Genomic DNA, 22,792 nt, shown 5'->3' on the forward strand with positions numbered 1-22,792 from the left:
AGATTAAGTAACTGACATTTCTAAAAGGAGATCTTTGCTTTTTGCACAGGTAAAAGACGACAAGAACAAATGCACTCTAGGTAACTTGACGGTGCCTTTGAGTAGCCTGCTGGTGGAGAAGGACATGACGCTGAATCAGCGTTTTCCCCTCAAGAATTCTGGGCCCAGCTCCACCATCAAACTTAAGATGGCTCTGAGGGTAAAAACAGGCTGCATCTCTTCTCTGCATCTGCGTTGAGGATGGATGGGTTATTCATTTCAGGCTTAGGAGACCAGAACAGATGTTCACAATCTGTTAATTCAAATAGAACTGACTGATACAGTATGTCTAAATTAAAGATACAGCACACTGGGTATGTAATAAATTGAAAAAGCTTACAATAGTGATAGATTTACCTCTATAAACATTTCATTTCTAGTCCACAACCAGGTGAAGTAACGGCTTGGTTCATTCCATAGGAAGTCAGTCAAATCTGAGAAAAGCTCCCAGCTGAATCCAAATACTGGACACTTTAAAGGCCCGGCAATTTTTATAGTGTTAATATAAAGTTATTTTTAAGTGGTGCTCACTGATTTTTCATGGAGTAATCCTCACCTTCCCTGGCAGATTTAATCAGTTGGAGCTGGTTAGTTAGCCAATTAATCCAGCCATGTCATGAGGTTGGTTGAAAACGTTTTATCTGACACATTTTAGACTAAGCAGAGAAACATTAGCGGCAAAGGTTTGGTTAATAATCATCAGATTTTAAAAAAATAAAAAGAGAAAAAATCAGACCCTAACCTAACCTCTGCGGCTCCTCTGAGTATTTATATTTAACGCAGTATATTGTAATGCCGGGCTTTTTGGGACGAAGACTAATGTCTTTCAGCAACACTGTCTTTACTGCAGTTGCTGGAGTGTACTTAACTCCCAGTTAAGAGCAGAAAAGAGCCGCCTCACTGCCCTGAAAGCCCGACTTTCACAAAGTGTGGAAACACAAAACAGTGGCTGTTCTTGCAAATTGATTTTTACTGAAGTGGCAACCTGGAAACCGACTGTAGTTAGTTAATCTAGTTAACAATGTGCCCCTGGCTAGCTTCAACTGTAAATAAATAAAACTGTAAATGGATTTGCTTATAGCATGTCATGTTTGAGAAGATAAACTGTTTAATCTGTTTGCAGTACATTACAATATATCTTATATAGTGTGAATTTTGGGAATATTCTGATTATATTTTTTTTCCTGTGATAATGATTATCATAATAATTCAGGAAAGAGAGCGGTCCTGCATACTCTGAAGCCTGTTAGGATATTTGCTATTGATTACTACTGTCAGTGTAGCAGTTACTAGTTAGTAGTTTGCAACTCTCCCTACAGGGAACAAAGTAACCCGGCTCATTAACTCAGTTCAGCAGCAGACTTTGAAGTTTGAGAGTCGATACATATAGGAAAATGACTCAGCTCTGTAACATGTTCCACATGTCTGCAGGTTCTAACTTATGAATGATGCAGTAAAAGACAGTCAGGTTGGGCTTGATCTTTTCACACAGGTGTGTCTTTATCAGCCCATCAGTTGCAAAGCCAACAAGTCGCGTGCGTAACATTCCTTCAGAATGGGGCAGATCCAGGATGACGCAGAGACAGCCCTGGTGTTTAAGTGCAGCTCAACAAGTTTAACCTCCTGGGACCCAATGAATGAGAGCAAAATTGAGTATTTTGGTCTAAATAACCCAAAATGTGATGCCCACATACATGGACTCCAGGTCCTAGGACGTTAAATAAGAAGCTGCAGGATTCACATTTATAGGGGACTGTGATGTCAGCGTGTTTGACACTCTGGAGGAATATTTCCAGGATTCATTTGTGAGTCTTCTGTAAAATCTGAGACTCTGACATTGATTTATTTCTCTTTTATTTAGTTAACAGCATTTTTCACTCTGAAACTGTGAGGCTTAGTGGCTTAATGAAAATTGGAACAGGCGTAGCGTCATCTCTGCTGTCACGGCATCTCGGCGGTGAAAATTAAAGTCAGATTCTGATTTGATTGCTGTTTGTGCTGTAGACGTTTTCGAGATGCACCACTAAAATTATATCTCTTTGCCTGAGGCACTAAATCCAGTGATTTGACAGGTAGTCTTTGGTGGTTTGCCTAATTGCCATCCATAGCGTAGTTCAGCCTTAACTAAAGCCATTACTTACTGCTAATGAGGATATTTTCTCCTGTTCCCACATGGAAACACAGGAAGCTATAACAAACAAACTGCATTGCCCTTCTTGAGACCAAAATGAAGCGTATTATACTGAATGACTGTGATCCAATTAAAAAAAGGAATGCAGCTACATTAAAATATTGACCTGCTCTAAAACAGTTTCTCCATATTGAAGCACAACCAACATACATTTAGAAGAGAAATTACTTTGCAGACTCTTAAAAAAAACATAATAAAATTGAAGAAAAACACGGTTTAGAAAGGTCTGCTAAATTTAGAGACTTTTCACGTGAAATGACAGCACTTACATTAACTTTAACTTCTTATTTTCTATTGTCAATCAACTAAACATCTTCATGTCTTTGTCTAGATCCTGTCCTTGGAGAAGCAAGTGTCCCCAGACCAGCCTTCTTCAGTCCAGGTCAACAAGTCCGGCGTGCCACAGGCACCCCCAGCCTCGTCCCTGAGACCATCAGCCTCAGATTCGCCGCTGCCTCCGCCCACGCATTCGCATCCTATAGAAGCTTCCACTCTCAACCTCAAGGACAGGGACGGCGAGCCGTACGGAGCCAGCCATCGCTACAGTACCACCAACCTGACCACCGCCATGTCAAGCTCCCAGAAACACCTGCCGCACAACAAGTCCACAGCCAGCCTGGCATCGGATATCTCCCTGCCTATTGCCACTGTGGAGCTTCAGCAAAGGCTTCGTCAGCTGCAGAAGTAAATGGCAGATATGATATATTACTTTTATTATTGTTTATTTTCCAGCTTTTCCAGCTTGGCTCATCTCAGGGTTTCTTATTGTTTTTCCATCAACTTCATTTAAATTCTGGCCTCCATCTAAATGTCATCGTGATTTTTGAATATTCATCTTTATAAATATTTTATCAGCCTACCTGTCAAACAATTAATCAGTCCCTGTATGCATGCACTTTGTAAATTCAACCGCAGCACCTGGACGTGACACTGACTGACTTTGGTGTGTTTATAGCGGCTCGGCCCCCAGCCAGTACCCCCTGGGTGAGATCCAGCTGACTGTTCGACACAGCTCCCAGAGGAATAAACTCATTGTGGTGGTGCACGCCTGCCGGTGAGCTCCAAACTACTACAATACACTGAATTTACACAAAGTGGTTCGAAGGACTTTTTGTTTTTGGGCTCTTTGTGCCATTAACTTGAGTTTGTGGTATTCAAATCACTTTCTTTCCTGTGGAGCTGCTAACTGTAAAGATTTAACAAGCAACACGTGCCTGGCAACATGTGAGTGAAAACACCTTTGTCCTGTGTGTCCTCAGCAACTTGATAGCCTTCACCAAAGATGGCTCGGACCCCTTCATACGCCTCTATTTGCTGCCTGACAAGAGCCGGACGGGGAAGAGGAAGACAAGCACAATGAAGAGGACTCTTAATCCTGTTTACGATCAGACGTGGGTTTGCATCAGTACTTGCTGAGATTCCTTGCAGATTTGTAACGTAATGTGACTATTGGGGATCTGTTGTTTTGCTTCACCTGTGTCCGATTGTTATAAGCTCTGAGAATATTTCTGCCTTTAGCTGCAGTTGTGCCGCTGTACTAATTGGATAACTGGCTGTGTTTTGAGAGTCCTTCAAAGCTTTCCTTTTATTTCCAGTTTTAATGTTCAGTTATATTTTCAGGGTCCTTCTTGAATTCAGACCGACAGCAAGGGTGCAGTTGTGGAATATTTAATTTTTTCTAGCAACAGAGCTTTTTTATTACTGAAGAAAAGAGCTTGCACAGACAATATGACCCTGCTGAGCTGAGATTCGTATCACATGTGGCCGCTGTGGATCCATCACCTCGAGTTTCTGTTTGTTTTGGACACTTTTGTTTGCAGTTGAGCTTCAGTGCTCAGACTAAATCTTTTAGCCTCAGGGATGAAAGCCGATCGCATCATTCAGCTCCTTCGTGTAGGCTGGAGTTAGCACGTCGGTGCTTTCCTAGTCCCACTGGCTATTGATGCAGTTGTATTGATTATCAGCCATCTTGAGCCTGCAGGGGTTTTCAAAGTTTTGATGACTTAGTGCAAACTTAGAGAGGCAATATGCCCATGTCAGAAACACTTGATGCTGGTTTGCAGTTTAACTATTAGCAGGGGAGGCTGATGAAATTGTTAACAATAGCTGTGGAGGGGCTAGAACAGAAGACTTGAGGTCAAAGAGAAAGAGATTATGGACTCACACAAACACTTAAGCACCTGCTGGCACTTACTTAAACCCCACTGGCACCATGTTGAAATCACAAATCACAAATACCAACTTAAACCAACTTATCTGTCTCTCCACAATGTGGTTAGCAAGCCAAACAAACCATGCAAGGCCTCAAGTTTACACTAGTGTATGCTGCTTTGTTGTGAATTCAAAGTCAAATAATTTTCTACAGTTTGCAAAAGCTAAGGCAAATTTCTTTGCCTTAGCTTTTGTTTAAAGGACCAGAACAATCCCCATATTTGTCATAGTCTGGCCACTAAGCCATGACAAAGACCCAGTTTCAACGCACTCAATCGCCTGTTTATCCATCCATCCGTTTTCTGCTACTCTGTTAGTCAAAGCAGTGATAACCAGGCCTCCCTCTCCAGCTCTTCCAGATCTCTGCAGCATGTCCTGGACCTGCCCCATTGCCTCCACCCAGTAGGACAGTACACCTCATCCATGATGCATCCCAGTCCGATAGTTGAACTATCTCATCTACCTTCTTTTTGTGTGGAGGAGTGGCAGCTTTACTCTACCCCCTTACCTCAAATGAGCCAAAGGCTGAGCCAGACACCGGAGAAAGCTTGTATCTGTGATCTCTTTCTTTCAGTCATTACAGAAAAGCTTGTGACCATACGTGACTGAGTTAAGTCCTGTCCACATGTAAAACAATTCATTTGTCACACATCAGTTTGTTTGTTGACAGTTGGTCACTAGTGGACATCCCCGGCTCCAGTTTCCTTGGCATCCCTGTACTGTATTCACCACCTTGTCTTATATCAGTCGATAGTATCCTCTCATTGGTGGCTACTTTAATGGCTTGCCCCAAATTTGAGAAAAAGTTTAACTTGGGGCCCGTCCACTTTGCGCTGCCAGCTACAAAGTTCCTAAATGTCTTTGTTTCTGTTCATCACATCGCTGTTAGTCCCCACTCTTTTTAGTCAGCACTGTCTGAATCTTTAGGCAGCCGTAGAAATTGCATGGTGCTAAGTGGATGGAGAACAAGGTAGAGCAAAGCCTGAGACAAGCAGCTCTTAAATGCATCCAGGCAGACCGGCCGGGTGGTCCCATTTACACTGATTCACTTCACCCACCAGGACCCTGCAAGAAAATGCAGAGGGACAAAAGGGATACGTAGAGAAGGCCCAGACAAAGACCACGCACAATCTGGATTTTATGCTAAACATAAAAAGCGTATGCTTATGTTTGTGTGCGTGTGTTTGCAGGTTTGAGTTTAGTGTATCTATTGTGGAGCTCTACAGGAGAACTCTGGATGTTGCTGTGAAGAATGGAGGGAGCATCCTGTCCAAACACAAAGGGCTTCTGGGAAAGGTATCTCCTGCAGGTTTTCCCTGTAGTGGCTTACGCACTGACGTTTTTATCGTTTTTCGAGCCATCAATGCAGGTGGCTGATTCTAAACATTTCTTGTTCTTTTTCTTTGTTTTTTGCCTAAAATTACAGGTTCTGGTGGATTTAAGTGGAGATGACATAGCAAAAGGAATCACACAGTGGTAAACTAGCATTTTATGTGTTTCCTGTACAACATTGAGTTGATTCTTGGGGGTAAAAAAAAAAGGAAGCAAATTTCTGTCCTTAAATATCTAATTTCATCATTTTCTGTTGCAGGTATTATCTAAGTGAAGACGGTTTGTCGTCTCAAGCCACAAAAAGTATTCAAGACCCCGTCGTCACGTAGTGGCACCACCTCTCTTCTGTAACATAGTTATCTTGTTAACCTAAGGGCACATCCTTCTGTTGTATTCATATATAATTTCCATTTAGTTAACAGGAATAATTTCATCATGTTTAGTTTTATTTTTGTCAAAATTTCCTGTTAATCTTTTATGAGCCTGATTGGAAGATGTTGTAACATATTTTAATTTGTTCAAACACACTTACTGCCTTGTCTCTGTTTTCAGTGTTTTAATGTAAATATATATAGTTATAAGAATTTGCAGGGGTTTTCATGGCATTATACTTACCTTGGAGGATTCGTGTTGAAATCTGTCACGATTCTTATGACTTTGTATCCGGTTTGTTAAAATGTGAAGAATTTTCATTTGTTGTCTGAGAAAACTAACCAAAGGAACTGATGCACACAAATATATGCTTAAGTAGCAGTCCTGATTTGAGATTTTGATTTTCCTTTGGCACGCAGTGTTGATTGATCGCTTACCTCTCGTTATTAATGCTTGATTACAAACATGGAATGCCGATATGCAAAGAATAAAACGACTGCTGTGCTGTGTATATTTTAGGAGATTTGTGCAATGGTGGTTGATTCTGAATGAGACTTGGGGACATTTTAGGGCTATGAGCAAGCTCTGTGCATTATGCAAAGGATACTTGAATAAGGGTTTGACTGTTTTCAAACTAAATGTAAGTTGAAAAAACTGAAAAACATGAACAGGGACAACAGTTTTTGCATTTTATGAGCAGGGCTGCCAGAGTCTGTGTCAAGATGATGCATCCTAGTCATGCTTGTGTATGTTTTTGCCTTGCAGTTATGAGTTTCATGGGAGCTGTTAAATACATTTCTGGTTATCTATCCTGTGCCTTAAAAAACTCACAGAAATATAATTTACTTGCCTTCTTATTGTTATTATTTTGGATGGCTTTTGATGAATACATGTTTTATCTTGTGAACGTTGGTGTGCTTTTTTTAATACCCCATTATCATGTGCTTCTGTGATGTTCCCCAAATTTTGCAACTTTGTTGTGCTTAAAGTTGTGCTTAAATTTGGAATATGAAAATCAAACGGATGATGTCTTGTATTTTGGTCTCGTTTGAACAACAAGATATATTTGCTAAGTTTCAGGTTGGCTGAAGCTCAGGAGGTCGAGCAGGTCATATGGGAAGGTTAACAAGGACCAGTGACCTGTCGTTTTCTGCGTACCTAAAAAGCAATTAAGGGAATTTCCTAATTGTTTTTTTTAATCTTCGGTTGGCATTGACGTGATTTTTTTCGAGTTGTCCTTTTTCCGATTATTCTGAAATCACTTGAATGCATAGTAAATCTAGCAAAGACTGAATAATAAACACTTTGAATTATGATATATTATGTGAGGCTTGGTGTGCGCCTTGCAAATAAATGTCTCTTGACTGGGGTGTAATCCATAATATGAATCATCCACAGAAAAAGTAATACGAAAACGCGATAATGTTACTCGTTTACGCTTTTTGAGACACAGAACATCTGTAGTTGTTTGCCGCCATCCAGTGGCAAAAGCGGGAATTGCAACTGTACGTCAGCGTCGAAACAAACGTGATGACGTGTGGAACCGACTTTATCCAAATTTGCGCGGGTTTACTGTTGTTATGGCTCGCTGTCATTTCACTGTTTCCTTTCACAAAATCCTTAATAAAAAGGTAACAGACGAAGGAAATGCTGCTTAATTCAGATGCGCATCATTGTGAGCCTTAATACCAGCCAACCCTGAGTCTGCAATTAGCACTTTTGACGGTAACAACAAACGGACTGCCATATTTGTTGTTGTGGAGTTGTTACAGCGAGACAAGCTAACGCTATAGTGGCTTCATAGCAGCATTACAGGAAAACTTACGGTTACCTCGGATCACTGTGGAAGCAGGAACCATGTCCAAGCGAGAGGCATTTTTAGAAGCAGTCTGTAAAGAAAATGTGGAGGACTTTCTTCGCTTTATTCAGCTTCACGTAAGTAGCTAACTCAACTAACTATTTGACAATGCTGGTTTCGATCCCAACTTTGACAAACTTTTACTGTCTGTTGTAAAGTAAACATTTTCCCCTCCTACATGTTTTTTTAATACTCACCAAAGAGGTTTTGGCCTATAACCAAAGGAAAAGTCACCAAGACGATAATAAAAATCTTTCAGACTATTTTTTTAATAGGCTTTGATTTACTCAAGCATAAAATAAATCAGAAATATCAAGAAAATGCATGCACTCCTGTTCAATAAGCTAAGACAGGCTCATCGTGTTAAGTCCTGTTATTATTAGGTACACCTTGCTTTTGCCTTCAGAAATGCTTTAATTATTTGTGGCAGAGATTTAAGAAGATGATGGAAATATTCCTCAGAGATTTTGCTCCATATTGACATGACAGCAATGCACAGTTGCTTTAGATTTGTCAGCAGCACATCCATGATCTCGATCTGGTGACGGTTTGGGACATTTGAGTGCAGTGAACTCACTGCCATGTTCAAGAAAGCAGTGTGAGATGATTTGAGCTTTGTGGCATTGCAAGCAGCCATCAGAAGATGGGGACGCTGTTTTCATAATTGGATGGAGGTGGTCATCAACACGAATCCAGTAGCTGTGAGATTTAAACCATACTCAACTGAAGCTGATGGGTCCAAAGTGTGCCAAGAATATATCCTCCAGGCCATTACATCACAGCAGCCTGAACCATCGATGCAAGGCAGGATGGATCAATGCTTTCATGTTTTTTATGCTAAATTCTGACCCTGCCATCTGAATGTCACAGCAGAAATCGGGACTCATCAGACCAGGCAAGGTTTTTCTGATCTTTTACTGTCCAATTTTGGTGAGCTTGTGCAGATTGTAGCCTCAGTTTCTTGTTTTCGGCTGAAAGGCCTGGCAGCTGGTGTGGTCTTTTCCTGCTGTAGCCCATCTGCTTACGGTATGACGTGTGGTGCATTCAGAGATGCTCTTCTGCATACCTTGGTTGTAATGAGTGGCTATTTTACTTACTGTTGCCTTCCTATCAGCTTAAAGCAGTCTGGCCATTCTCCCGTGACCAAGGCATTTTCACCCAGAGAAATGCAGCTCACTGTAAAGCCTAGAGATGGCTGTGTGGTAAAATCTCAGCAGATCAGCAGTTTCTGAAATACTCAGACCAGCCCGTGTGGCACAGACAACAACGCCAGATTCAAAGTATTTTAAATCACCTTTATTCTACATGCTCATGCTACATTTGAACTTCAGTTGTGTGTCTACATGTCTAAATGCACTGAGTTGCTGTCATGTAATTGGTTGCTTCACCCTCCAAAATCTTAGACTGAGCAGATGGAGACGAGCCTGGAAAAAGGTACAGGGAGGAAAACTCCCAAACTGCAGGATACAAAGTTGTGTATAAATATAATTTAAGCCCAACTTTAAAGCAGAGAGGCTCTGCCCTTCCTGAATCCAGCTGAATGCTCTGCAAATGTACTCTTTTATAGCCGTAGGAGGCCTGTACTCTGAAATAAAAGTGCTCAGTTTTACACTGTGAGGTCTTTAAAATGTGATGGAGCTCAGTGATTAAAGGGTTTTGAATGTGAGGAGGACAATTTTAAATTCTGCCTTTGGTTTAACAGGGAGTCAATGGAGAGAAGCCAAAATGAGAGAAACATGACCTTTCTTTCTACTTCCTGTCAGTACTCACACTGCAGCCCGAGCTGAGGCTTTTCTCAGAGTTATGTCACAGATGGATATTAAGCAATCACAGCACATAAGTCCACAAGTGTTACAGAGAGACAAGGCAAAACCACCCAGCATAATTTATTGATGATAAGCCTGTTTAACCCTCATGTATGGAGATTCCCCCCATGACCGTTCATAGACCAGCAGGTGTCTGCAGGAACCCGAGCATGGTGGGAACATAGACAGGTCCCCCTACAACTCTGTCACCCATGCCCCATTAAAAAAAAGAAAGAAATGAAAATAAAAGAAATGTTAAATTAGGTTTGACCTGAACAGTATGTAAGAGTTAGCTGTGACAAATTCAGAATATTAATATCAGGGTAGTTTTAGCATCCGGTGGGGTAAAAAAGGAAGAAATTTGTCCTTTGTGTGGTTTGTCATTAAGGCAGACTTGAACTTTTAATTATATTTCAAATAAAAATAAATAAATGTGACCTAAACTAAGTCTGACTCAGCCTGGTGAGAAGTAAATTGTGGATTTTTATGGAGAAAAAATGGATGTGCTGAAAGGTGAAGTGAGAAAAAAATGCATGATCATCCTTTTCTCTCAAATATCTTTTTTTAATGTGGCGGTCACAATTGACATTGGAATTACAGACAAAAATCATTTCTTCAGTTATTATATTTTTATTAAATGTGCATAACACATGGCTGTCCAGTCAAAGCTGCGCCTGTCTGTCTATAAATCTGAGCAGAAGGACAAAGCCGAGCCCTTCGATGTGGAGGAGGTGTTGCAGGAGATGCCCAGAGAGCAGAGGGAGGCCCTGTGGAGAAGACTGGCATCTCTGCTTCAGGACGTCCTGCTGGAGTTTCCCACAGAGCGCTGGGAGGGCAGGAGGGAGGAGGAGGGCATGCAGGAGGAGCCCACTGCAGACTCTGTGAGTAAAAGGATCAGCTCACTGACCCCATGCTTAGTCTTTGTCAGTGATATTATTCGAATATTAAGGACTAGATGTATGCAAAGCACTCCTATGTTGATTTTTGTAATATCACATTGCTTTTAAGCTTTTTCACATTTTGCTTAATTGTATTTTTTAACATCTGGTTCATTAACTTTTTTCCCAGAAACACGCTGTGGCTGTTGTGGACGGCGTGACGCTCGTCTCTACAGTGTCTCTGCAGGTTTTACAAGACGACCCCTATAGCCCCCTTCTGGAAGTTACCCGACGTCTTCACGGTGAGTGTTTGTGTTTTTTGCACATTTTTACAGCAAATGAGTTGCATATGATGCTCTTCCCATTCAGATAGATAGATGGATAGATATTTATACCTAACTTATAAATATATACATTATAGAGCTTTGATTATCCTGTAAGAGTAGAAACCAGCTGTTATAAGTACCAATTCTTTTACCAGCTATGAAAAAACAACCTGAGAAACCATCATAATTGCTCAGTTTATGAGATGAATCGTGGACGTTTTCAGAAAGCTTAAATAATAATGAGCATCTGTGTGTGTCGGTGTCCTTCAGATGTACTGGTGTCGCTTCCTGTCTCAGAGGCACCTCTGCAGAACCACATCCACGCGCTGTGTGAGGCCTGGTGGAAGAAAGGGCTGCAGGAGAAAGAACGGTTTGGGCGCACTGCTTTCTTTGTGTCTCTTCAGAAGAGCTTCATTCTCAAGAAACCAGTGAGTGTAACCCCTCAGTCACATGTCAGCTCCTCAGCTCTTTCAGCAGGTTTTCACTCTGAAAGAAATGTTTTCCATCAGTATCCAGTGCGTCTCACAGCAGTCTGCTGATAACTGGTAACCTTTGTGATCTCTTGTCAGGGAGCTGAGATCCAGAGAGTGTGGAGGCTCCATGACGTGCTTTTGAGTCTTGACTACACATCAGAAGAAAACAAGCAGATAATCGACTTGTTGCTTCAGTGCTTTCACCGCCCTGCTCACATTAGAAACGATGATGTGAGTTATGCTCAGCCGCTGCGTGCTTGTTTTCACGATTCACTCCCTGCTTTATTTATTTTTATCGTCGTGGCTTCCCTCTCGAGCTGTCAGTCTGATGATGTGTATATTGTCACAGGGAAAGCGATTCCTGGTGTTTCTTTTCAGCTGGAACGTCAACTTCATCTGGGTTATTCACGGCACAATCAAAAACCAGCTGGAGTTTTACAGCAAGTAAGAACCCCAGTCTTTTCTCGCCGACACGCTCACTTTTCTTTTCATGTTAATAACAACTAAACTCTTCCATTCAGGCCCATCACTGCTCATATTGCAGAGATCTACTTCAGAGCATGGAAGAAGGCTAGTGGGGAGTTCTTGGAGAAGATCGAGAGCTTATGCATTCAGGATTTCATGCAGAATGCGATCTTCCTTCATAGAGCTTCTCCTGTGCATTCCAAAGTCCGACAGGTAGACTGTAAAATAAAAAATGTGCATGTTTTAAAGATGTTTTTAGTCCTCATATTCATCGTATGGAGTGTCATTCTCTGCTCTCTTTGTCTCATATTCAGATTGTGAGCTATTTCCACATGAGGAAGGACTGCCGCAACGTGGACAAGATGCTCTATAATCTCTACAGGCCCATACTTTGGAAAGCTCTCAGTGTACGCGTATTTCATACAAGTTTTAGCCTCGCTTTCAAGCAAAAAAAACCAAGTAGAATATTATTAATTAATGAGAGGACGATCCACACATTTAAGTATATACAGACCAGTTGAGATTATGTGCACAGTCAACCCTCAAAAGGCCCATCGTGAGCCAGCTGAACCCTGAATTTTTGACATTTAATTCTAATCTAATGTGTTTCTGTTTGATTTATTCAGGCTCCTAACTTTGAGGTGCGTGCAAATTCCACTTTGCTTTTCACCGAGGCTTTCCCATTTTACGACCCGAGTGAAAGCAACGAGAAGATAGACGAGAACATTCAAAAGCAACTGGACACAGCAATGGTGAGAACCTTTCAAACCCCCGCCAGGCATTAAGGGAATATTCGGTGTATCTCAGTAGCACAAAGCATTTCTAAACTAGCGTTGTCTGAGCGCAGACAGAATCGTAAATGTCACCTGTTGTCATCCCAGAACCTCCTTGATGATCCTCACCCGACAGTGCGCTCCAACGCCACCCTGGGTGTCTGCAAGATCCTGGCTAAATGCTGGGAGCTCCTCCCACCTACAATCATCACAGACTTCGTGAAGAAGCTGGTGGCGGAGCTGGCGGCTGACAGTAGCTCCCCTGATGTCCGCTGCTCAGTGTTCAAGGTGGAAAATGTGGCTTCTTTCCCTTCCTGAAAGAAGAGAAAGAAATCGCTGTCCTGACATTTTGCCAGTTAATTATGCGGAATAACTATCGTTGGATTTGCATGAGTCATGGATAATTTATTTAATGACTTGTGGTTTGTGTAATTACCCTCCTTCTCCAGTGTCTGACTATTGTCCTGGACAACGCTCTCAGCCATCCACTTCTGGAGAAACTCTTACCTACCCTCAAATACAGCCTTCATGATAACTCAGAGAAAGTCCGGATAGCTTTCCTCGACATGCTTATGAAGGTCAAAGCAGTGCGTGCTGCAAAGGTAATGTATGTGTAGGTTTTTTTAAAAGCTTTAACAGGCTGTCGCTGTCCCTCATTGAAACAGAGGAATCCAAAGACGCCTGTTAACACAAATTTTACTTGTCATTTATCTCCTCTATCTACCAATCTCCAGTTCTGGGACGTGTGCAACATGGACCACCTGCTGGCCCGCCTTGCCATTGACTCACACTCGGTTTCCAAGCGTATCGTCGACTTGCTGTTCAAGTCGTTCTTCCCGGTCAACGAGTCGGAGAAGGAGTGGTGTAACCGCTGCATCACCCTCATCCAGATGAACCCCATGGCTGCCAGGAAATTCTACCAGTTTGCTTATAGACACACAGCACCCACTAACTTAAGTAAATGCACAGCAACAAAACCTGATTTATTTTTGCATGCTGTGTTTTGGATATTTTAAATATGCTTGTACCGTTTTATCTTCTCCTCCAGTAAAGCTGATGTTGGCCATTCGTCGTGTCCTGAACAGCTGCATCCAGGTTGACTGTGACATGACTGACATCAATGACAGCAACAAAGAGAACAGCGCAGTAAGACGGAAACACACAGACTGACTTAATGTGCGCGCATTAAGTCAAATCTGAATTTATTTAGATGACTTTTTGATTGATTGAAACAGTACACCATGGAAGTATGTATATAAAAAAATAATATCCTACCTCGTTGCCACCCACTGTTTGTTTCCTGTTTCAGCAAATTGGCTCTTGCTGTTTTTGTTTTTCAGAGTGTAAAGTGTCCATAATTAGAATAGAAAGTGTACTGCTTAAAAAAAAAAAAGAAGCTGCATCCACAAACTGAATGAGTGCCTCACACAGACACCTTCACATGAGTATTAATATATTTTAAAAAATAGTAAAGATTTACTCAAAAACAAAACAAAAAAAACCTGAGCAGAAACTTCTTGGGCCAGCTGTGCCATTAACTCCACAGGAAGCATTATTATTAGTCACATAATTACATGAAAACACTTCGAAAGCCACAAATGGCACAAACGTGTCTCTAAGTTCACATCATTGACTTAAATTAGTGGAGGAAGCCTAGCAAACAGGTAGTGCCTACAGCCGCCGGAGATGTGTAAAAATAACCACCGATGCAGTTATCAGGATTTCACAGAGGTGAAATTCTTTTGGTTCCAGGGTGTAAACATGTTTATTTCTGCTGTAAAGGGTTAAATCCAGCCTCGTGTGGCCACTAGTGGAACTGCAGAGATAAGAAGAAAATGTGCTGAAACACGAGCTCAGGCTGTGTCCTCTGTGTGTCTGTTCATCTCAGCAGGCGGCACCTGCCTTGTTGGGGAAAGACATGACCATCGTGTCCAGTTTGCTGGAGGTCGTGGTCATCCTGTGGAGAAGTGTCTCGAAAGCCCTGAAACAAAATGAAGAGGCCCAGAAGTATGCGTGTGCCAAGTTTGGCTCTGTCATGTCCAAGTATTTCCAGGCCTTTGAGGTACATCCACTGCAGTGTGGTGCTGTTGTATTTTTTATATATTTATTTTTGTCCCCTGAATAAATGTAAGCAGTCATGATTTGTTTTCCAGGATGAGCGAGCTACTGTTCCTCTCATACAGCTGGCCTCGTTTATGCCCCCGACTGCAGTGCCGATGTTCAGGTGAGCAGCTTTTTTTTTTTTTTTTTTTTCCTGACTCAGATTTTTATGTTTTTGTTGCTTTTTCTTTTACCAAAAACATCCTGGATAATCCTCTCCTTCATCCTGCTTTCTTACTCCTAGCTGTGGAGTCATGTCTAGACTAAGGAGGATGGACTCGGGAGCTGCTCCAGCACAGTACAGCCAGCTGCTCGACTGCCTCTGTAGCTGGGGCCAGGCTGCTGACATCCTGGAGCTCATCACTGACTGGCTCACAGAGTCCCTGCCCAAAAAGGTACTCGCTTTATGCAATGCCTGACATCTTTGCAGTCTTCTTTGTCTGTCTCCAGAACACAAAAGTTTAAGATTAGCCTTAAACTTTTTAATAAAGCTTATGATTACAGCTGGATCAGGTGGCCCTTAGATATACTGCTCTTTCACTCCTCTGGCATTATCTACAACGACTGCCTCTAACTTTTGACCACTTTCTCACAAAGTTTGTGTTATGTCTCGTTTGTTTGTGGTCTCTCTGTGCTCCTCTTCTTTCGTCTTTTCTTTCCTTTCATGACAGATGACGATTTAACTTTCTGTCAAGAGTGTTCTTCCTCACCACTGTCACCAAATCTTTGCTCACAGCATTGTTGGGTTCTCTCTGTACTATTGTAGAAATTGGCACTTTTCATGAAAAAAAAAAAGTTAGATTTTCTATTCTTTTAAAAAAAATTTCTCTTTTTTTGTGGTCATCTTAAGGACAAGGCGACCAGTGGTCGAAAGGTATGCATCATGGAGACGGTGGAGACCAAACCCGACCTGGCGCTGGCTTACCTGGAGCACATTTTCAGCCACACTTCAACACGTGAGAAGGTCCTGGCTCTCGGTGCGAAACCACTGAAGCAGCTGCATACAGTTCTGGAGAACTGGAAGGTATTATGCATGTCATTCAGTACGATATTTGAACCGAATGACAGAAAAGTGTGAACGGTTCCTCCATTAGAAGTGTGTTTTCTGTCATTTGTGTCTCCATAGTTGGTGCTCTACAGTCATCTCAGCTCCACCACAGAAGACCCCAAACATGCCAGCGTGGAGACGGCACTGAACGCCTTCAAGCACCACGGCCGCCTCGGCGCACATCTGCAACATAACGTGAGGCTTATAGCACTTTCTGTCATTAGACTCTCCACCTTAATAGTTAATATTTCAGGCAACACTGGACTGTAGTAACACATCTGTAGTTTGCCGTTGTATCCCAGAATGCAAAGCTTCACGGGAAGGCTTTTAGCTCAGATTAGCAGCAGATATTTTGTTGTTATGTTGGATCAAGTTCTCACAAACTGCTCTGGAGTTTGTTAGGAGCTGGACTCCTTCAAACGGTCTCAGCTCAGGTGTTTTGTTCTACACCTGAGTGTAATTACCATGTTCGCATCCGCAGGAATGACCTACGCCAAAGGGGAAAAGGAGCCAGAGTTTGATTTCAAAGGCGCAGGTGTGAAAACACCATTAGATTTGTGAGCTAAATGTGGCCATGGGTTGATTTGTTTTTTTTTTTAATTCCCCTACCCCCCCTCTTGTTAATTGTGAAAAAAGAATTAAAAAAAGAAAATGAAAGCTTTTCTCTCTCTTTCAGCTGTCAGATGGCCGTGACTACCTGCTCTCTCTGGAGCATGTGGCTGCGTGGGTAGCCGACAGGGTGCTGCCCTTTCTAGCGAAACGTAGCGATGATGACAGCGAGGACTCTGAGAAATCTCAGCCACAGCCGCTGGCTGCAGAGATAACCGAGGTGAGCTCCACAGTTCATTTTGTGAACATGTGTTTGTATCAAGAGCTACTTTTTTTTTCTTTTTTTAAGCAGGGGTTTGAAAATATTGAGGCATTTAATTTGGTCAAACAAGGAAAATGTGTGCGGTTTCCATTAAAAGGAGACGAGGCTCTGGTTTCCAATTCAGCACAAATGTGTGATTTAGGCTCACATGATGGGTCATCAGCCTGTCTGTTTAAAGAAATACCGATTAGCTATTTCAAAGAAGAGCAAAGATAAATTCAGATGCGAGGTCGGTTTGTGACGAATGGTTCTGGTTTATCTGACCAGTAAAGTCAATCCAAGCAAAAGATTTCTCTCACAGGCGAATTAAATCACATCTCCTCGTGCATAAATTGCCACTTTCGATTGTTAACTCACTCATTTTCACCCGGGCACACAGCGCCGAGGCTGAGTTATGTTGTTATCCAGAACATTAGGTTTTTGTGGAGCCGGACATTGAATATCTGACTGTTAAATGCAGGCCCATCTACCTACCTAGGGAGTTCACCGTTGTCATAATAACAGCTGTTTACATACCACCAGATGCTAATGCTAACTCTGCGATCGCACTCCTGCATACAAACATCAATAATAAACAGAGCACTTACCCTGACGCTGTACATATCGTAGCAGGGGACTTCAATCACGCAGACTTAAAAAAAAGCAATCCCCAAATTCCACCAGCACGTCAAGTGTGCCACTAGGGGTGACAAGATTCTGGACAAAGTTTATTCCAACATCAAAATGGGCTACAGGGCCAGACCCTTGCCACATCTGGGTCAGTCTGACCACTTGTCACTGTTTCTAATCCCTGCATATGCCCCCCTCAAGAAAACTGCTCTTACCATCACAAAGAATATTACCATATGGCCAGAGGGTGCCTCTCAGCAGCTGCAGGACTGTTTTGACAGGACTAACTGGGATATCTTTGAACATCAGGACTTGGAAATGTTCACAGACGGTGTCCTCTGCTATATAAAACACTGCATAGACACTGTTACAGCAGTCAAACGGATCCGGGCTTATCCCAACCAAAAGCCCTGGATGACCCGGGAGGTCAGGCAGCTGCTGAAGGAGAGGAACATTGCGTTCAGGTCTGGCAACAGGGATTACTACACCACAGCCCGATCCAACCTGAAGAGAGGCATCAGAGAGGCAAAGGGGGACTATAGGAGGAGGATCGAGGACCATTTGAAGAGTAATACCAGCCGGCAGGTGTGGCAAGGCATCCAGCACCTAACCAACTATAAGATCAATCTCGGAGCTGCGGACGGTGACCTGGAGCTGGCAGAGGAGCTGAATATCTTCTTTGCCCGCTTTGAGACCAGGGTACCGGAGGTATTGGAGCCACAGCAGCAACACGCCACCCATAGCAGCACCACCCTCACCCTGGAAGAGCACGAGGTGAGGCGCATGCTGCAGGCTGTTAACCCGAGGAAGGCGGCGGGTCCTGATGTGTGCCAGGTCGAATATTGAGGGATTGTGCAGGACAGCTGGCTGGGATCTTCACCAGGATTTTCAACAAATCCCTCGCACAGGCGACTGTCCCACTCTGCCTGAAGTCCTCCACCATAGTCCCCTTGCCTAAGAAGCCCCACATCACCGGCCTGAATGACTACAGACCGGTGGCACTCACCCCAGTGGTAATGAAATGCTTTGAGAAGCTGGTCCGCAGACACATCACAGCAGCCCTGCCCCGCAGCCTGGATCCACACCAGTTTGCCTACAGAGCAAACCGATCCACAGAAGACGCTGTAGCCACAGCACTCCATGCTGCATTAATTCACCTGGAAGAGCATGGTAGCTATGTGCGGATGCTCTTCGTGGATTACTGCTCAGCTTTTAACACCATCCTTCCACACAAACTGGTGGCCAAGCTACAAGACCTGGGGCTTCCATACAGCACCTGCATGTGGATCAATAGCTTCCTCTCGGGCCGTAGACAGAGAGTCAGAGTTGGCCATCACACATCCTCAGCCCTGAGTCTCAGCACTGGCTCACCCCAGGGCTGTGTGCTCAGTCCACTGCTCTACTCTCTCTACACACACGACTGCACTCCTCGCCACCACAGCAACATCTTTGTGAAATTTGCAGATGACACCACAGTGGTGGGGCTCATTTCCAAGGGAGACGAGTCTACGTACAGAGACGAGGTGGAGCAGCTGACGTCATGGTGTAAGGCCAATAACCTCCTCCTCAACACTTCAAAAACCAAAGAACTCATAATAGACTTCAGAAGGAAAAAGGCAGAGATCCAACCACTATTCATAAATGGGGACTGTGTAGAAAGGGTGGCAAGCTTCCGCTTCCTGGGAGTCAATATAGAGGAGAACCTTTCCTGGAGTGTGAACACCTCCGAGCTGCTGAAAAAGGCCCAACAGAGACTGTACTTCCTGAGAATTCTCAGGAGGAATAACATCACACAGAGACTGCTGGTGTCCTTCTACAGAGCCACCATTGAGAGTGTTCTAACTTACTGCATATGCATCTGGTACACTAGCTGCACAGGGGCTCAGAGGAAAGCACTCCAAGGGATCATTAACACCGCCCAAAAGATCACTGGCTGCCCTCTCCCCACACTGGAAGTTCTACACAACGCCCACTGTTTTAAAAAGGCCCAAAACATCATAAAAGACACCTCACATCCTGGCCACTCCCTGTTCGAACTGTTGCCCTCAGGCAGACGGTACAGGGCAATCAGAGCAAGGACTAATAGACTCAAACACAGCTGTTATCCAACTGCAATAACACATCTGAATACTACAAAAAAATGTCCATCACGCCACTCTTGTGTTAATCTATGCACGGTCTGAAGCATGTGTGTGGGAATGTATGTGAATGTTTTACTGTTATATCTTATTAGTATTTTAAGTATTCTATCTATTTTATTTATTGAATTTTATTGTTTTTTTTATATTTTGATATTGCTAGGGATGATGTAATGATCGGGGACCATTCTTAATTTCGTTGTTCTCATGACAATGACAATAAAGTTTCTGATTCTGATTCTGATTCTGAGCCTTTTTTCCTCCTGCTCCCAGGACTTTCTGTTCTGCTTGGTAAATTTAGACTCTTCATTGATTGTTCTGCCTCAGTCCACACACACTCTGTACATGCCTCCTCCGGTTAATACTGCCGTGGTGAAATAGCTTTATTATCTCATTTTAGCATTATCTGTTTGTTTCCATTTTTTTTTTTATTAGCCTGTCACTTTGAGTGTTGAAAATAAACCTGCTTGTGTTGGACATAAAAATGAGCGTTATGCTAACATGTAGAGTGGGTGTAATCCCTATTTGTTGTTTTTGTTTTGTTTTCTTCACAGAGCTTCCTGACAGTATGCCGTGACGTTTTGCTCGTGGGTTTGGGCGATGAGACATTCAAGGGTCAAATCCTACACCTGTGCTCGCTCATCCTCCTCTCAGGTGAGCGTTTCAGATGGTCTGCATGTCTGTATTTACGCCGAGAAATGCCAGGACTTTTGTTTTTCTGAAAATAGCCTACTTCACCCAAAGTAGAGAGTTGCTCCACATGGTTTACAAAGCATCTTATTTTTAATGAGATCAAATGCAAAATGTATCCACATGTCTACTCTTCTCTTCCTCCCATCGCGTTTTCATGGAAAACGAGGAGAGTGGGACGTAAAGCGTTGCACTGTTTTCCCCGGAGCAGTTCTACACAACTTAATAGTGCATTCCTTTTTTTAGTTATCAATCTTTTTTGTCAGAAGAAAAAAAGGTTGTTGAGAAAAACTGATGAAATTTGAAGATAACGCTGCTTTGTGTTTTCAGAAGCGGGCTACCTGTGCATCCCTGCAGTGTTGCCAATTTTGAAGGAGGTGGCAAACAGCTATGCACCTGAGGACAGCAAGGAGCCTGAAGAGAATCAGGAGGATCCAACCACTGTTATTTTAGGTGTGGTGTCTAACATTTTCCAGAAGATTATAGAGCTCTTGGCCCGTCGCCTTAGGAAGGATCCAGAGGAAGGAAAGCAGGTTTTTCAAAATTTTTATTTATTAAAGTCTCTGATGGACCTGGCTGTTCCGGTAACTGAGCTTTAACCTCCATAAAATGTTCTCTTCCTGCTCTGATGCAGCTCTGTCAGTCAGCTGTTCCCGGTCTGTCGGACTTCCTTCAGGTGGCCCAACTCTGGGACCGAGCACCTCTCAGCGGGGTCTTCTCTACTTTATTTGCGGTTATCGTTGTGGAGAAGAGACATTTGCTTCAGAAGGTGTGAGCTGACAGAGGAGGGTAGCAGCACAATGGACGCACTCAGATTATAAACAGTTATCCTGCATTTTCTGAGACTGATGTGGGACTTTTTGGAAATATTAACGTTCGTGTTTTTTTTAAAGATTGAGCATCCTGAGGCGGTGATCATCCCAGAGTCAGTGGACGACATGCCTCCTTTGTCCAGGATCTTGCTGTCTGTCCTCCTCAAGTCACAGCCTGTTACCAGGTCAGTATTGAAAGTTTCTTTTCATTAACTTCCATGAATGAGTATTCCAGAGTCTAATGGTTTGCTGTTGCTTCTTTTAGGGCATTTCTGGCAGAGGTCTGCACATCTGTGGATTCCGAGGCCATCGGCAATCTCGTTGAACTCGCAGCCGTCCTGCACGTCTTGGCGGTCATCAAACACGGTGAGCTTCCACTTCCAAAAAACGGAAAACTTTAAAACTGAACATTTTTCCTTCTGGTCCTAACGACACATTTCACTTGCCGCCTGTTAGCCGGACAGTCTAAAGCGGGCTTGAAGAGCGCAGCTGTGTCCGTCCAGCAGCAGCTTTACAAACATGCAGTCACCTTTGCAGACAGCACAGACGTCCAGAGGTAAGCGAGGAGGAAATCTGATGATTTTGTTTTGATGACTTGTGAATAATAATAACTAAATTTGGCTAATCATCTTTTTTTTTTTTTCCCCAACAGGGTTATTTATGAATCTTCTGTGACGACTTTGAATGAGATTCTGCATTTATGAGTTCCAACTTTAAAAGACAAAAGTTTCGATGTGATGTATTTTCTGCTTTGTTTTGTTTTGTTTGGTCTGCTTTCCTGAAGGTCGATTTTCCCCAGCCACCTTTGTTTTAAGGGTTTGGATTAATACCAGGAATACAAAGTTTTCCAAGGCTCGCTAAACTCCTGCATTGTATTTATTTCTTGATGGCATACAATACTCAGTTCATGTCTCAAACTTTCTATATTTATGTTAACAAATACAGATTGAGAACTTGACTTAAGAGATATGGTGGGACTTTTCTTTTAAGCTTTCACTCGCCATATATTTTTTGAAAACAATTTGAAATGCATATCTTCATCGTGTGTCTGTTTATGTGTCTGCTGCTCTGTCAGCTTGCAGTTTGCTGCTAATCAGAATAAAACAAACAGTATCAATCAGCCTAAATTTGATGTTTATTTCCTCCTCAGATGTTTTCTTGCCCGTGCGGCGCTTTGCAGAGTAATAACAGAGAAAACAAGCCGTAAATCATCCTCTCACTTCCTTTCATTCTCAAAGAGGGAACCGCTTCCATTTTCAGACTTTACATACGGTTCTTAAATATTTGTTAACACTGCAGACAGCAAAGCTTCTAGTCTCAAAAAGTGGCACGAGGTAACATCACCTGATGAAGTGGTTAGATTCACCGCTTCATCTTTTGTCCAACACAAAGGAACAAACTATATGCTTTTGCAATATTTTGTTGATGTCACCAGTTCATCTAAATTCCAGGGTTAAAACGAACGTAGCAGATTGTAATACATAATTCACTTTAAGTTTTACTAAATTTAGTTTCTACCGGGTTGTTTTAGAGAATCTGATGTGGATAAAGAAAACGAATACAGCTATGATGAACACAAATGGAGACATTAAAAAATGTACTATATAAAAGTTTAAAGCTAAAAAATTTAAGTAAATTAAATAAAATGAAATATATGTATATATATTTTGTTAATATTAGCCCTGTATTTATTTTATTATAAATATCATATAAATAATAAATTTATATTGTATTATTTTAATGCACCTGTACTCTAGAAATGTAGTAGCAGCTCATTCATTGATATTCATGTGCAGTATTT

The 22,792-nt window shown here is 42.5% G+C and overlaps 2 protein-coding genes across 4 annotated transcripts in view; both read left to right on the forward strand.

The window, feature by feature from the left end:
* esyt2b (extended synaptotagmin-like protein 2b) overlaps positions 1 to 7,456 on the forward strand; it is a 58,401-nt gene extending 50,945 nt beyond the window's left edge. For both annotated transcript variants that reach the window (XM_080864962.1, XM_080864963.1), the window contains 7 exons: positions 50 to 199; positions 2,562 to 2,914; positions 3,186 to 3,284; positions 3,490 to 3,621; positions 5,632 to 5,737; positions 5,868 to 5,917; positions 6,033 to 7,456. In XM_080864962.1, coding sequence (XP_080721088.1) covers positions 50 to 199; positions 2,562 to 2,914; positions 3,186 to 3,284; positions 3,490 to 3,621; positions 5,632 to 5,737; positions 5,868 to 5,917; positions 6,033 to 6,102 — 960 coding nt within the window. In that variant the 3' untranslated portion in view covers positions 6,103 to 7,456. The remainder of the gene's footprint in view (positions 1 to 49; positions 200 to 2,561; positions 2,915 to 3,185; positions 3,285 to 3,489; positions 3,622 to 5,631; positions 5,738 to 5,867; positions 5,918 to 6,032) is intronic.
* A 241-nt stretch (positions 7,457 to 7,697) lies between these two features.
* Positions 7,698 to 22,111, forward strand: ncapg2 (non-SMC condensin II complex, subunit G2). Of its 2 annotated transcripts, none has more exons than XM_080865163.1 (26): positions 7,698 to 8,080; positions 10,507 to 10,689; positions 10,877 to 10,988; positions 11,283 to 11,440; positions 11,582 to 11,716; positions 11,835 to 11,929; positions 12,007 to 12,163; positions 12,265 to 12,357; positions 12,577 to 12,702; positions 12,832 to 13,011; positions 13,173 to 13,325; positions 13,458 to 13,680; positions 13,772 to 13,869; positions 14,612 to 14,785; positions 14,877 to 14,947; positions 15,068 to 15,218; positions 15,674 to 15,847; positions 15,950 to 16,066; positions 16,548 to 16,700; positions 20,044 to 20,143; positions 20,510 to 20,712; positions 20,814 to 20,948; positions 21,073 to 21,176; positions 21,257 to 21,357; positions 21,448 to 21,547; positions 21,644 to 22,111. In XM_080865163.1, exons 1-26 carry the CDS (start codon positions 8,003 to 8,005, stop codon positions 21,693 to 21,695), a joined length of 3,426 nt encoding a protein of 1,141 aa, XP_080721289.1. In that variant the 5' UTR covers positions 7,698 to 8,002; the 3' UTR covers positions 21,696 to 22,111. The 2 variants fall into 2 exon arrangements, with proteins under 2 accessions (XP_080721289.1, XP_080721290.1); XM_080865164.1 differs by having other exon boundaries at positions 14,615 to 14,785.
* Positions 22,112 to 22,792: the final 681 nt, after the last annotated feature.

The sequence above is a fragment of the Rhamphochromis sp. 'chilingali' genome (genome assembly GCF_963969265.1).
Source record: "Rhamphochromis sp. 'chilingali' genome assembly, chromosome: 18".
In the NCBI taxonomy this organism is placed as follows: Eukaryota; Metazoa; Chordata; class Actinopteri; order Cichliformes; family Cichlidae; genus Rhamphochromis; species Rhamphochromis sp. 'chilingali'.